The sequence below is a fragment of the Fusarium tjaetaba genome (assembly GCF_013396195.1).
Source record: "Fusarium tjaetaba strain NRRL 66243 chromosome Unknown NRRL66243_c0000114, whole genome shotgun sequence".
Lineage (NCBI taxonomy): Eukaryota > Fungi > Ascomycota > Sordariomycetes > Hypocreales > Nectriaceae > Fusarium > Fusarium tjaetaba.
Window position 1 is genome coordinate 1 of NW_023501310.1, and position 13,362 is coordinate 13,362.

At 49.9% G+C, this 13,362-nt stretch overlaps 6 protein-coding genes across 6 annotated transcripts; 2 read left to right on the forward strand and 4 right to left on the reverse strand.

The window, feature by feature from the left end:
* Positions 1 to 153: 153 nt before the first annotated feature.
* FTJAE_5999 (uncharacterized protein) lies at positions 154 to 492 on the reverse strand (the record flags this gene model as incomplete). The annotated part of the gene is made up of 1 exon (XM_037352565.1): positions 154 to 492. One exon carries the CDS (start codon positions 490 to 492, stop codon positions 154 to 156), a length of 339 nt encoding a protein of 112 aa, XP_037206893.1.
* Positions 493 to 668: 176 nt separating this feature from the next.
* FTJAE_6000 (uncharacterized protein) lies at positions 669 to 984 on the forward strand (the record flags this gene model as incomplete). The annotated part of the gene is made up of 2 exons (XM_037352569.1): positions 669 to 777; positions 836 to 984. 2 exons carry the CDS (start codon positions 669 to 671, stop codon positions 982 to 984), a joined length of 258 nt encoding a protein of 85 aa, XP_037206894.1.
* A 681-nt stretch (positions 985 to 1,665) lies between these two features.
* Positions 1,666 to 2,889, reverse strand: FTJAE_6001 (uncharacterized protein; the record flags this gene model as incomplete). The annotated part of the gene is made up of 1 exon (XM_037352570.1): positions 1,666 to 2,889. The coding sequence occupies one exon, from the start codon at positions 2,887 to 2,889 to the stop codon at positions 1,666 to 1,668; it is 1,224 nt and encodes a 407-aa protein (XP_037206895.1).
* A 4,875-nt stretch (positions 2,890 to 7,764) lies between these two features.
* Positions 7,765 to 9,571, forward strand: FTJAE_6002 (major facilitator superfamily transporter; the record flags this gene model as incomplete). Its single annotated transcript, XM_037352571.1, has 2 exons — positions 7,765 to 7,845; positions 7,904 to 9,571. The coding sequence occupies 2 exons, from the start codon at positions 7,765 to 7,767 to the stop codon at positions 9,569 to 9,571; spliced, it is 1,749 nt and encodes a 582-aa protein (XP_037206896.1).
* Positions 9,572 to 10,145: 574 nt separating this feature from the next.
* Positions 10,146 to 11,443, reverse strand: FTJAE_6003 (clavaminate synthase; the record flags this gene model as incomplete). Its single annotated transcript, XM_037352572.1, has 4 exons — positions 10,146 to 10,176; positions 10,226 to 10,723; positions 10,778 to 10,855; positions 10,908 to 11,443. The coding sequence occupies 4 exons, from the start codon at positions 11,441 to 11,443 to the stop codon at positions 10,146 to 10,148; spliced, it is 1,143 nt and encodes a 380-aa protein (XP_037206897.1).
* Positions 11,444 to 12,375: 932 nt separating this feature from the next.
* Positions 12,376 to 13,167, reverse strand: FTJAE_6004 (NADH-ubiquinone oxidoreductase 21 kDa subunit; the record flags this gene model as incomplete). The annotated part of the gene is made up of 4 exons (XM_037352573.1): positions 12,376 to 12,644; positions 12,698 to 12,903; positions 13,020 to 13,036; positions 13,093 to 13,167. 4 exons carry the CDS (start codon positions 13,165 to 13,167, stop codon positions 12,376 to 12,378), a joined length of 567 nt encoding a protein of 188 aa, XP_037206898.1.
* Between the last annotated feature and the right edge of the window lie 195 nt (positions 13,168 to 13,362).

Sequence of the window (13,362 nt, forward strand, 5' to 3'; positions counted from 1 at the left end):
TATAAAGTTATTAAAAAAGGTATTATAATATATTAAGTATACTATTTATATTAATTTAATCAAGGCTTTATATATATACTATAACTAACTTATACTCTTGGCTTACCAAAGTCCCAACCTACTAGGGTTTAAATAAAAGTTCCTATTAACATCCTATAGTCGGCGAGCGGAATCAATGTTCCAGATGTCCCCCTGTAGCTTATACACCTTCTCCTTTAGGGGCTTGACCATCGTGGTCAGAGACAATACCACACGCTCATCGCATGCGTCGAATGGCTGGAACGCAGACAAGCCGCATACCTGCATCGTAGCAACGTGGAGATCAAAAAGAAGCTGAACAACCACCTCCTCGGTTGGGTAGAGCGGGCCACCAGGCTGAGGTCCAGGCTTGCCAAGGTTGGGATAGCGGTTCTCTAGGTAATCCAGAGTCTGCTGAACCTTTCCAATGCTTTCCAATGTCACAAAGACTTCGTCTCCTAGCCAGTAACCCATGATTGCAGAATATGGTTGTTGTCTCTGAGTGAGTAAGTGGCGATGGTATAGTCCCTGGGGAATAGATCTAAGGGGAATTCAGCTCCAATTTATACTACTTCTTCTTCTATAAGATAGATCTTTCATTCATGATTGTTCACTGTTTATATTAGAGTCTGCGTATCTCTGTTCTGGACATGTTCAAGATCTCTGTAACTCATCCTCAGCTTGTTCACCTTACCTTCCATGGCGGTTTGGCTTCTTACTCTATGGCTTTCCATGCTGATGGCAGTACTCGCAAGACTGGTAGGCATCTCTGTCAACATATCCCTTGCAACAGCTTACCCTACGCGCTCTTCTTCAGATCATAATCTCAGCGTCGATGTCATCGGCAACTCAGACTACAATGCTCTTGAACAATGCTTCTTCGCCATCAAGGGCCAAGCGAAGTTGACCCCCAAGTCAACCGAAAGGATGGCTCCCAGCACATCCTCGTCAACCCCTCTCGAGTGATCACCGCTGTCAATTGCACCGGCAGTTGCGTTCCTACGTACGGCAAGTACACCAGATCTAACTCCCGTGATCCGGCATATCTGACGAAGATGAATGGTAGGCGAGTGCTATGATACACGCGGGCAGCCTGTAGGACCCTGCTGCAACGGCTTGTGCATGGCCAATCGTTGTCGACCGTGGAACTCGACTCTGTCCTAGACTATTAGCCTACTGGAGAGGCATACGGCGAGTTCTTGGGAGAACACGGACATTACCCGATGAGTAAACAAGGGTCGTTTCGGTCATTCTTCTGTTGAAAAGGTTTTGAGTTGGTACGTCGGTTATGGACTATCTTTAAAGCATGTTGAGTTTAAATTGACCAGACTGAGAATGATTGTATAACATAGATGCTATCACTGACCTCATTGTATCACATCAAGCGTCAGACCTCAGTTGCGGACACGATTGAAGCATAAAGTAAATCTCAGTTCTTTAAATTCAGAAAGGTATCTCGTAATATCATACAATTGTCATCATCATTCTATCATAACTCCATAGCAATGCGCCGATCCAGGCCGCTCGATAACTGCTCTGGAATATGTAACCTCCGCAATGCTTGAGCATGTTTTTAAAGTAATTTGCAGTCTTTGTGAAAACGAACATTAGATACAATGAATAAGAGAAAGGCAGCGCCACAATCCATTATCGTCTCCGACCACTGCCATGATGCTCAGGAACCCTTGTGGTTTGAGCTGAGGCAAGGTCAACGCCCTGCCTCATAAGCTTCTGTCTAGTACTGTTGGGATGCTTCTGACCCATGAAGCCGTCCACCAATGCCGCTCCAAGAGCAGCTGTTGCAACCTTGGCGCCCTTGGGGCCGAGCCAGGGACCAGATTCATGACCAGACTTCATCGCAGCTTGAGCACCAGCTGTGAAAGCAGTACGGGCACCAGCCTGGACCATGGGGTTCTGCCACCATGCAGTTCGTGGCTTGGTGCTAGCGGGCATGGAGCTGCGACGCCCGGTAGGAGCGCCGCCACGATTCTTCTGTGTGGTAGGAGGCCGACCTCGATTTGGGGATCGAGCAGCATCTCGCCCACGGCGGTCTCTTGTTTGAGACCGTGGCCGTCGTCGACTGGCAGCAGCAGCAGCACCCGCTCCAGCTCCGGCAGCTCCAAGTTTGGCACCGTAATGATCATCTTCCGAGTCAGAGTCGGAGTCTGGATATCGTGACTTTCGACCCCGTCCTTGCGACCTAGAGCGAGGTGACGGTGGCACTGATCTTCCATGTTTGGACCTTCGTTGGTCTCGAGGATCATCAGGGTACGCGCGTGAAGTTGGTTCCCGGGCATAAGCGTCGCGATCATAGGGATGCACTGGTGGAGCATCGCGCTCGAATCGAGGGTCTCTGTCGGGGCGTGCGTCCCGCTTTCCACGGATGGGTAGCTCCCGATCCCGATCCCGATCCCGCCCTGAGCGAGGCTCGCGTGAAGACGGGCGAAAATCTCGCTCGGGGTAGTGAGAATCGCGATCGGGACGAGCTGAGCGAGCCTTTCGGCGAGGTGAATCTGGCGGAGGTCCGAAGGGTGGAGGGCTGATGTCTCGGCTTCGTCGATCAGGCCCGGCACTCCGCCCGCGACGTTCCGACTCATATCTACGGCGGGGACGGCCTTCGGCTCTCCGATCGTCCATCATAGGATCATCAGGGTACCCTGGCCTGCCAGGACTCGGAGGGCGGCGACTCCTTTGTGACTTGTAGCGGCGGGGAGGTGACGCATCTGTCGCCGGCTCTCTTCTGATTTTGCGGGGAGGAGGTGCATTTCGGTCTTCGTAAGGGTCATACGACCTCCCGGGATCTGGCGCTACGTAGTCATCATCATATCCGTATGGGCGCGCTTGTTGTCTGGAGGGGCGGTAGTAGGCCATATGTGTAGCAGTGGTACGGGTGTTGAGATCTGTGAGAGCGGAAGATGGAGGCTCTATCCGATGGTTTGTTTGTGTGTGTAAGAGGTGAAAGGGCTGGCAGGTTGATGTTGTTGTAAGCTAGTCAGGAACTTGTGAGTTGCCTAGATGTGTATATTGATAGTGGAGGGGTAGAATGTTGGGGATAAATCCTTCTTTATGTAAAGAGGTGCCTGCATAAAACACGTAATGAGACAGGTGACAAGCGGTAAGAGAAGAGAGAGAGTAAAGGAGAACTCCGTATCCAGGGATCATCAAGGAAAGTAGGTCACAACTTGGGTCATGGCGCGGCTTGAATTTGAACCGGGAGTGAGACTGTCAGTGAGTGTCAGAGTGAGTGGGTGACCTTGGCGCGAGGATCAAAGGGCTGAGTCCCTAAGAGTACCTAGAGAAAGGAGGGGGCGCTAACTAGATCTTCTCTTCCGTCATTGAAGAGGATGCATTAATTTTCGCACATATAATTAACACATAGCGTTGCAATTCGCTGATGGGATGCATAAAACCAAGGCCAGAAATATGGCGTCGAGGTGCATTACCCGGAGAAGAACACCAGCCATCCAGCTCTGAGCTTGACAAGCTTTCGTGGGGAACTCGGCGTGGGTTCCATTAAAGACCCTGCATGCTCGACGTCATAAGATCCAACTGCTCAGCTGATTAACGTCACTACTCCAAGGGTCTAGTCTCTCGCTAACCCACGGAAAATGGCGGACAAATGATTGAAGATAGCGAGCGATTTCTGGTCGATTCCTATCAATCGACGCATCTGATAGGCACAGAACATCGTGTAAACACTTTTTCTAAGAGGGAACTGTTAATGTCTCATGAGGCCATCGGGGCGCTGCCTCTCATGACCTCAGCTTCATACGGAGGATGGCCGGTCTCTCTCACCGGCAATCAACCCGCCTTGCGCGACCCTTGGACGACGAATGTTAGGTTGAAACGTGTGCTTCATCCTTCAACGGGAGTCGTAGCAATCGTTGGCCACCGCCTTTCATGCCATCATGACGATGCTGAGCTTCTCTTCGGCCTCCGAGTCCGTGATACATCTATCGAACCAGACAGTAGCATTGATGCTGCTACATCATGAAGCACAATGGTGGCCATAGGAGATCGTGTATCATATGACGCTCCCACACGATGATGACAGTCACAGACACATATTTAGTCGTAGTGATATTGAGAGACATTGAGAAATCCCACCACAGACAAGCAGACACACCGCGAGCTTGGGACATTCAGCTCAGATTCCAGACCAGATAGCTTCCGCTTGTCAAGATTGAAATGATCGCTCTTTGATGGACTGGGGTTGCATGTGTTGTATCGGAAGTTTATCACGGGATCTCATCGGTAGTGCCAATCCAGCTGATCCCATTTAGTTAAACTTTCAGTTTGACGCAGGAGAACCAGGGTTCATCCATGCTGTACGGCAATATGCTGGGGTTTGATGCAGGCAAAAAGCAAGCTGACTGCGTGTATAATTGTGTTACCTGGTTCTCGTTGGTGTCGTATCGTTAGGCGCCTTGTCTAACGCAGTGGCAACCAGCCATCGACCTTTGAAGACGACGGGCTCGGGATTTAGAATTTCCGCCTTGCAAATGATGGCGGTGAGAGTCGTCGGTCAAAACCGTCGTCATACCCAAATATGAGATCAACAGAGGGATATTTCGAACAAACCTGTATGAAGCTCGGGAGATCGAGAGTAGTCATCTGGGGCAGAACAAGGTTGACCAGATCGGGATAAGGACGAGAGGAATGGAGAGCGGGGAACGGAAACTTGCAGACCAAGAATCCATCCTGACCTGGGGAAATGGCGGGAAGAGGTTGAAATGAAGTGCCGGGGACCGGCAGTCACTGAAACTGAGCCATGAGGTTCAGCGCTTTGAGGCCAGAGTTCATGCTGTGCAACTCAGAACGCTCAAAGAACTCCATCTTGAGCCAAAGATGCACGTTTTGTGCTGGGCCTTTTATTAGGCCTGAGTAACTCTAAAAAGACGGCGTTATTTGGATCAATATCTCTTTGTTGTCTGTCTCATGAACACGTAGCATCGCTCATTTTTCAGCTCGACTGCTGTTGCACAGAAAAAAGGGCGAAACTGGACAAAGTAATGTTATGAGAATAGAGGCACGAGAACACCAGAATAAGTCCGAGGTGCGGTGACTGAGACACCCTGGACGACCTCAATAGTTATTTCAATTCAGCTCTGATTAATTTGCGAGCTTGTACCTTTACGGCGATCTATTGATGCATTGCATCGTGATTCAACACCATCACGATGAGAGTCGCGATAGCATTGATACAGCGATTCAATTGAGTTTCGGTAAACGGCGTCAATACAGATCGCAGACCTCCGGCCCACCTCTACCGGAACAACCCTCGGCCCCGGATAGCTCCAATTGAAGATCATCAATCTCCAGGCGTTTCGTTCACTAAAAGCTGTTAGCAGGCGAAACTCGGATAGGTGATAAAGCTCGGAGGACGGCGCTTTTCTGGGGCTCTTGGTCCGTTATCTTTTGCGCTTATCACGCTTGACATGCCTCAAGGGTCTTTATCGACAAGTGAGCACAGGCCAATATTCAATTAGTGAGCTTCTTAGTCCGCACGGTGTATCAGAGTTTCAGCACCAGCCCAGCACGCGACAGTACATCCAAGCTTGGACGGTCATCAGCCACAAGCTGAATCAACCGCCCGTTCCGTTAAAAACGGTAACAAGCTTCTCCAGCGTACTAACAGCAACCGCAAAAGTCCACATCTTGAAGCGCAACAGTCGCGATAATTCAAAAAGCAACACCAAACCGCCAATGTTATAATTCCAAGGCGCAATAGAAGGGCACAGCATTGCGCCGGCTTCTAGAAGAAAAGGTGCTTACCCGCCCTGTTCTAAAGATGTTCAGCTCCATCCATCCACATTAACCTCGAACCATTGAAATTGCCATGCTAGCTGTCTCAGCTCGTCCGTGTTGCCATGTGTAACAGACCAGCAAAGCAGATAAGCACAAGATCGATGCTACCTCCTTACACCATTCAAATTGGAACCTCCGACATTGTGATTGTGGTTGTGACTGTGACTGTGACTGTGACTGTGACTGTGCATTGTGTCTTTTGCAAGCTGTGCTCAACTTTCGAGTCATTTCCCTCCTCGTCGCACGAAACAAAGCCCCGCGCGAACCTCAATTGCTGGAGCCGCTTCGATTATCATCATCAAAACAGCGGATGCATGCAGTTGACTACGTTTGAGCTACAACATGGCACCACATGGTCCAAGCCACAACGCGGCCAGTATTCGCTCGCACAGTCCGCTCCACCTCTTTTCGAAGCCCGCCAGTGACTTACAGTGACTCCATACCGTTAGAACGAAGGAGAGCAAAAAGCTAAGAGCAAATTCGAGTCTTCTGAATGGGCGGCTCGTCGCTGGGTGGCGTTGTACCCGCGCCGCCGCTATCGCTATCGAACTCCACCTTACCCGCGCAATGGCTTGCATCCTCTTTTGCGGTTCCTGGGTATCCGTAGCTGTTTCTGACACTGCTCGTTGGCTGCTGGGCCAAGCGGCGACGACGTTTTGGGTAAGGGTTTAATCGGACGGAAATTCGACAATGGGCAACAAAAAATTTTGAAAGGACGAAAAAACCGGGGTCAATGGCTCCAGAAATCGACTGAGATGAATGTAGTGCCTCGGCCGATTCGTTCTTGCCATTCAATTTTTTGCGGAGCATCTTGAGGAAGGAGCTGCCCATTCACTGGGGACTGGGCAACTGGTACTATCACGAATTTGCCATCTGCAAATTTGCTCTCTTCTCTTTTTCCTTCGCGCATCATCGCGAATCACTTCTTGCCTTGGCTGCAACGCTTTGCTCACCTCTCAAGGGTCGGTAGAGCTGTATATACCACTGGCATCTCTCTGTCGTCCTATTCTTGGCTGTCGTCTCTCCAGGGTCTCCCGCGCAAACTCTAGAGCTTTCGCCATCCAAGCGCGTGAAAGAAACAGAGAAACTGCTCCGAGCTTTACTTGTTTAACCTTGCTAGGGCTTATATCTTTGCTCTGGCTTGAGTATTTCTTTGGACCTTCCCATCGGACCCTTGATATCGGGTCGTTGTTCTCTTCCCCGATACGGCACCTTTGTCCGTCGGCGCATTACACCCTCTATTACTCGACAGTTTGCGATCGGGACTCTTTACGTTTCCGTCACATCTTTGTCGACCTTTTTCAGCCGTCAATTGCATCTTCAAGTACACTGCGTGCGCATTGCGTTGCATTACATTGTTGGCTTGCCTTGCAACACGTACTAGGTATACCAACCGACGCCTCTTTTGTACTTCCCTCGGTAAGTCTCTCGTCCGTTGCCTTCTCTGGATCTTTTGTCGCCCTTGCGCATCGATGTACAACCTCTTCTATGCATAGTTTTAGACCTCGCGCCAATGCACCCTTGTTCACATGCGCCCAATTCCTAAAACCCCAGTTCCCAAGTTCCCCAGTCTCTTATCTCCCCCAGTTAAGATATCTGGGCTTGGACCCCCATTGCCTATCCCACCACATACATAACCTCCGTGGTCCCTCCATTAGCCTTCTCGGCCGCCTCCGACCCTCTTTATCGGAGACATACTGTTGGCTATCTATCTGTCTAGACTTGGCCAATACAGGAGCTAACTGTAAAGGAGTCTAGGACGTTCGTCGAACGCTTGGGATCGCCATTAGTTTAAAGACAGCTGCCTCCCGTCTGTCAATTCAGCTTTCAATCTCGAGCTTCGCAGCACGCTGATCACACTTGTCCTGTGGCTTTTGGGTTTTGCTCAATTTTTGAATACCTTTTTGTCGCATAGTCATTGTCAACTCATTCTTCAAGATGGGTTGGATGGACAAGACCAATCGCAAGATTGCGGCCAGTCCTGTTGGACGTTGGTTCCAGCTCGAGGGATCCGGTCATGTAAGTCAAATCGGCCACCTCCGATATCAACTTCACAGCTAATGCTCTTTCCAATTAGCCTCGTGAGCGCAAGGGCTCCCTCTTCTTCACTGAGATCCGAGCTGGTCTTGCCACTTTCTTCGCCATGGCCTACATTATTGCTGTCAACTCCTCGATTGTTTCTGAATCTGGTGGTCCTTGTGTTTGCCCTACTTACAAGGACGGCGCTTGCGTCCCCGACGAAGCTTACCAGCTGTGTGTTGCCGAGGTCAAGCGTGATGCTGTCACTGCTACTGCTGCCATTTCTGCTCTGGCTACTTTCTTCATGGGTCTGCTTGCCAACCTTCCCGTCGGTCTCGCTCCTGGTATGGGTCTCAATGCCTACTTCACCTACACCGTCGTTGGCCCCAGCGGCTCTGGCCCCGTCCCTTATGAGCTTGCCCTTACAGCCATCTTCATTGAAGGTTTCATCTTCTTCGGACTTGCTCTCTTCGGTATGCGTCAATGGCTTGCTCGCGCCATTCCTCGCTGCATCAAGCTCGCCACCAGTGTCGGTATCGGTCTGTTCTTAACGCTCATCGGTCTCACTTATAGCGAGGGTATCGGTCTGATCGTTGGTGCCGTTTCCACTCCTATGGAACTCGCGGGTTGTGAGTCGCAATATCGGGACCCTGACACCGGTCTGTGCCCTTCCTCACAGAAGATGAGAAGCCCTACCCTGTGGATCGGTATCTTCTGTGGCGGTATCTTCACCGTATTGCTCATGATGTACCGCGTCAAGGGTGCCATCATTGCTGGTATTCTGCTTGTCAGCATCATCTCCTGGCCACGAGACACCCCCGTGTCATATTTCCCCTATGATGCCCTTGGTGACGACCGATTCAACTTCTTCAAGAAGGTTGTCGATTTCCATGAGATTAAGAAGACCCTTAACGTCCTCCAGTTCAACATTTCTGGCCACAGTGGTCAATTCGGTCTTGCGCTCATCACCTTCTTGTATGTCGATATCCTGGATTGTACCGGTACTCTGTATGGTATGGCTCGTTTCGCCAACCTCGTCGACCCCGTTACCCAGGACTTTGAGGGCTCCTCAATTGCCTACATGGTTGACGCCCTCAGCATTTCCATTGGCGCTGTTTTTGGTGTTCCCCCTGTCACTGCCTTTGTCGAGTCTGGTGCAGGTATTTCTGAGGGTGGAAAGACTGGTCTGACCGCCATGGTTGCCGGAATCTGCTTCTTCATTTCCATCTTCTTTGCGCCCATTTTTGCTTCCATCCCTCCTTGGGCCACCGGCTGCGTTCTGATTCTTGTTGGTTCCATGATGGTTGGCGCGGTTACTGAGATCAACTGGCGTTATATGGGTGATGCCGTTCCTGCTTTCCTCACCATTGCGATCATGCCTTTTGCGTACTCCATTGCTGATGGTCTGATTGCTGGTATCTGCACATATATGTTGATCAACACCGTCGTTTTGGTTATCAAGGTTGTTTCCGGTGGTCGTATTGTGCCTCCCAACTATGAGGAGAGAGATGGTTGGACTTGGCGCATTCCTGGTGGTTTCTTGCCCCCTTGGTTGAACCGTCTGGCCCACGGAAAGAAGGACTTTTGGCGTGAGGAGTTCCCTCCTGCTGCCAATGACACTACCGTGAACCAAAATGCCGTTCCTGAGGAGACTGGTTCTGATCATGGTGGATCCGAGGGCGGTAAGGTGCCTGAGACTACTCTTCCCCGTGAGAAGGAGACCTGAAAGATTTTGGAAGAGATCATGGTTACTTGAAAATGTTAGTATGTTGAGTGAAACGTGGGAGGATCTGGAAGATACGATACCCAAGAAAACAATAACATGATGATGTTCTGTTTGATATACTCGACCTGTCCCTGCAAGTGATGTCTCGGAAAGATGTGTCGCCCCGACTTCCAACTACGCAGCCAAGTCAAGGCCCGTCAGTTCCTAGCCCAGTTTCTCGAAGTCGTTGAGATTCGACTTACCGACGGCGTACATGTCTAAGAAGTGCCGGGTGACACTGGTGTAAGCAGCATACCATGGTGTACGTGGACGATCCGTTGCATTGTGTTCTGGGAACTGAATACAGAGCGGACAATATACAATCGGATAAGCACGGTGGGTGAAACGAGTAGCACCAAGGCCTTCGTGTTTTCATATCTGAGCAACTGTCAAACAAGGCGTATCTACAGCTGGGTTTCACTCGAGTTCGACACAAATGAGCCTCATCCCACAGCCTGTATCCTGTCCTCATAGCAAGTCGTCTTTAAGATCTTCAAGTCATAAATCATCGCTCTTCACTGAATAGTTTCGCTCTTTAAGCCATCAAAGCAATGTGCTTTAGTTCCCTAAGTCATTGTTAGCTTATATCGTCAGTGGTTGGAGAGGTCAACGTACTCCTGCACTTGGTGTCCAACTTTCATGGGAGGATACTCAACCTCTCGTCCCTCATCTCTTCCAAGCTCTTTCTGTCGCTCTCTAACTTCCTTTGCCCTAGCTACGAGCTTGGGAACGGGGTTGAGATCGACATCACTGCCAAGATGCCAGAATAGAGTACTTGAGATTCTGATCAGAGGTCTATCAGGGAAATCCCGCTTCCTCTTCTCGATGGTCTCAATGGTCTTCTCATTCACAATAACCTCGTGGAAGCCAGCTTTGATGAGTCCACCAGTGATGTGCTCAATCTGCTTGCCCGCTTGGACGAGAAGGTAGTTTCCAGGTGGGATCTTGACGGCAATACGGTTTCCGGTGTTGCGTGCCCAGATGTGAAGACCAGGGTAGCGGGAGCGGCCATGGATGGTGAGGAAGTTGAGGTCTGTGTGGAAGCCGGCCAAGATAGTGTTCTTCTCACCGTACTTGACCAGGTCTGAAGCTGTTGGGGCCAGAAGATGAGGTCTGTTTGTACATGTGAATTTGTGTGACTGCTAATGATCTTTCGAGAGTACTTACCCGTATTTTCCAGCATCACTGAAGAACTGAGCTGGTAGGTCTAGACCAACAGCAGTCATCTCTGCCAATTTGGATACACTGTTCAGCCGGTCAGTATTAAGTATCCAAGAGAGGATATCTACTAACATACGCGCTCTTCATGGACGTTCCCCACTGGTTCATGACTGGCTCCCATCGGTCCCTGATATGAGGGGCTTCAGGGACCACGTTCGGGGCGTTCAATCCAGGGAACTCGGTCTCAAATGGGGGTTGCTCGCTCATTCTCCAGAAGAATCTGCACTTGGGATCGGGTGAATGAGCTGAGATGTCCAACGGTCTTTGCGAAGGGTCTAATCTCTGAATGACATCAAGACATGGCTCATCAACAGCACACTTGGGCTTTTCAGTATTCTCTAATGTGACACCGATCTGATAGCTCAGCTCAGGCTTCTCATCTTTTCTGAGGACCTCTTCGGGTTGAGCAAAGTAATCTTCAAGAATGTCGAGGAAAGTTGAGTTATCGTCCTCTGAGACTCGGCTGTCGTGAAGGACGAGAGCACCGTATGTGATGAGGGCGTTGGCTGCTTTTCTGCATTCTTCTTGAACGACCTCTGAGTCTAGGGGGTTGTTTAGATAGACATCGAGGTCAATCACGGGGAGATCCATGGATTGTTCTGTTGAAGCCATTTTGAGAGGTAGTTCGTTTAGAGTGACTGAGATACGCTGACAGGTGAGATAAGCAGATGTCGACACCACGATCAGCCCTCAATTTGTCCAGATTTCGCCGCAGAATATATATGAGAAAAAATGAGAAAGTGAGGATTCAGTGAAAAGACAAAAATTCTTTTCCTGGTGTTCCACTTTGGGAAGCTGTTGCGGATTGAATCTGTGTTCTTTGGGAGAAACGTCGATTACACGAGCTTTGATTGGTCAGGAGCTTGTGGTCCAGAGACGGAGTTGGCCGGTCCCCGATAGAAACTGATCATGAGGGACGGATTTGGGCGGAAGTAAACGGACTTGTCATGAGAATGTTACATTCTGACACTAATTGTATATAAATAACTAGTTGAGAATAGCCTCTTGCCATATTTGTATTCTTGGCCCGTATCTCCGTTGAAGTAGAAGAGTGAGCCGGTCAAGTTGGCCTAGCTATCTCTCACTAGAACAGGCGTTAAACGGACATAACATGTCTCAACTAAGAAACATCGATCTCATGTTCAAACTGTGAGAACAATGTGAAGAGAATGAGACTCTGGTAGTGACAGTCCATAGAATGAGGTATGTGGTTATGGTCATCCAGCGTCTACGTGCCTCTACCATATCATGACTGTTAGATAGCAGAGATATACCAGGCCTATCAAGTCCAGTGCAGCTCACTCCTTGTATAGCAAAGATGCTGAAGCTAATCAACTTACCTCATCCCAAGCCTATGTTGTCAAGGTCATCATAAAAACACCAATATGACACAAACAAATGGTTCAAGGAATCTATTTCCATCTCACAAATAAACTCGCCAGGCCGTCGAGGCAATGCCCACCTCCGCTGGTAATATACACCTCTTTTCCCATCCAATCCTCCTCTCGCTCTCCGTAAATCTTAATCTCTCCCTCCCTCCTCTCCTACGAGCGCTCAGCCTCAAGTTCCCGCTCAGCCTGCTGGTAGTACTTGGCTGTGTCGACACCATGCTGGTTATGGTTGACAAAGTTGAACCAAGGAATTGTGCTAAGGAACAGAGCAGAGTATCTGCTCTGTCGGGCAGCAACGCCCTGAAGATGAGGGCTTAGCCGGCTGACGCCATATAGAGGCTCACCGTTCTTGACCTTATCGACCATCTCGCGCATATCCATCTCAATCTCGCGGGCATTCTCGGTTGCGCCGTAAAATCGGACTATTCAGGTTAGTACACCTGGTCGATATATCATTCGGTTGCTGTAGACGTACGGGCTGATCGCTGGTAGAAGTAGAGGAAACCACCCAAGAGACCAACACCACCAGCCAGTCGCATGGCCTTGGGGAAACCACCCTTTCCTACATGTGAGGGAGCGAACTTCTCGAGGGCGTAGAGAGCAGTAGGAGCAAAAGCAGCGGCGACGGTGCCGGCGATGTAATCGGATGTACGGGCATAACCCACGACTCGCTTGAAGTGACTGCCGAGCATCAGCAAAGCTCAACCCAACTCCAACCCAGACAATTCGATCCTCCTCTCCAAATCAATCCATTCGCGTCGTCGTCGCTAGGCATCGGAGGGGTTCAGGTTACGTACGGATCGTTATCAATGAGCTATAACATCATCAGTTAGCAACTGCAATTGCTCCATCAATTGAAGCGTCACTTACGGGATACTCGGTCTGAACGACCTTGCTGGTCCCAACAAAGGACGGGGTCGACTGCTTTGTCGCTGTCTCAGCCATTGTGTGATGCGTCGTCCGTGGCAGTCAATTCCTTGAATTCTATCACAAAGGCCTTTCGAGGTCGTCGGTTTCGGTACATTCAGAAGCTGGAGCCGTATTGGATGCCTGAGGATGTATATCACGTGTTTTGGTCAGCTCATCAAAGTTAGCGGTGATTGGTCACGTGGCGGATGGTGGGGTTGAGAATCAATTAAG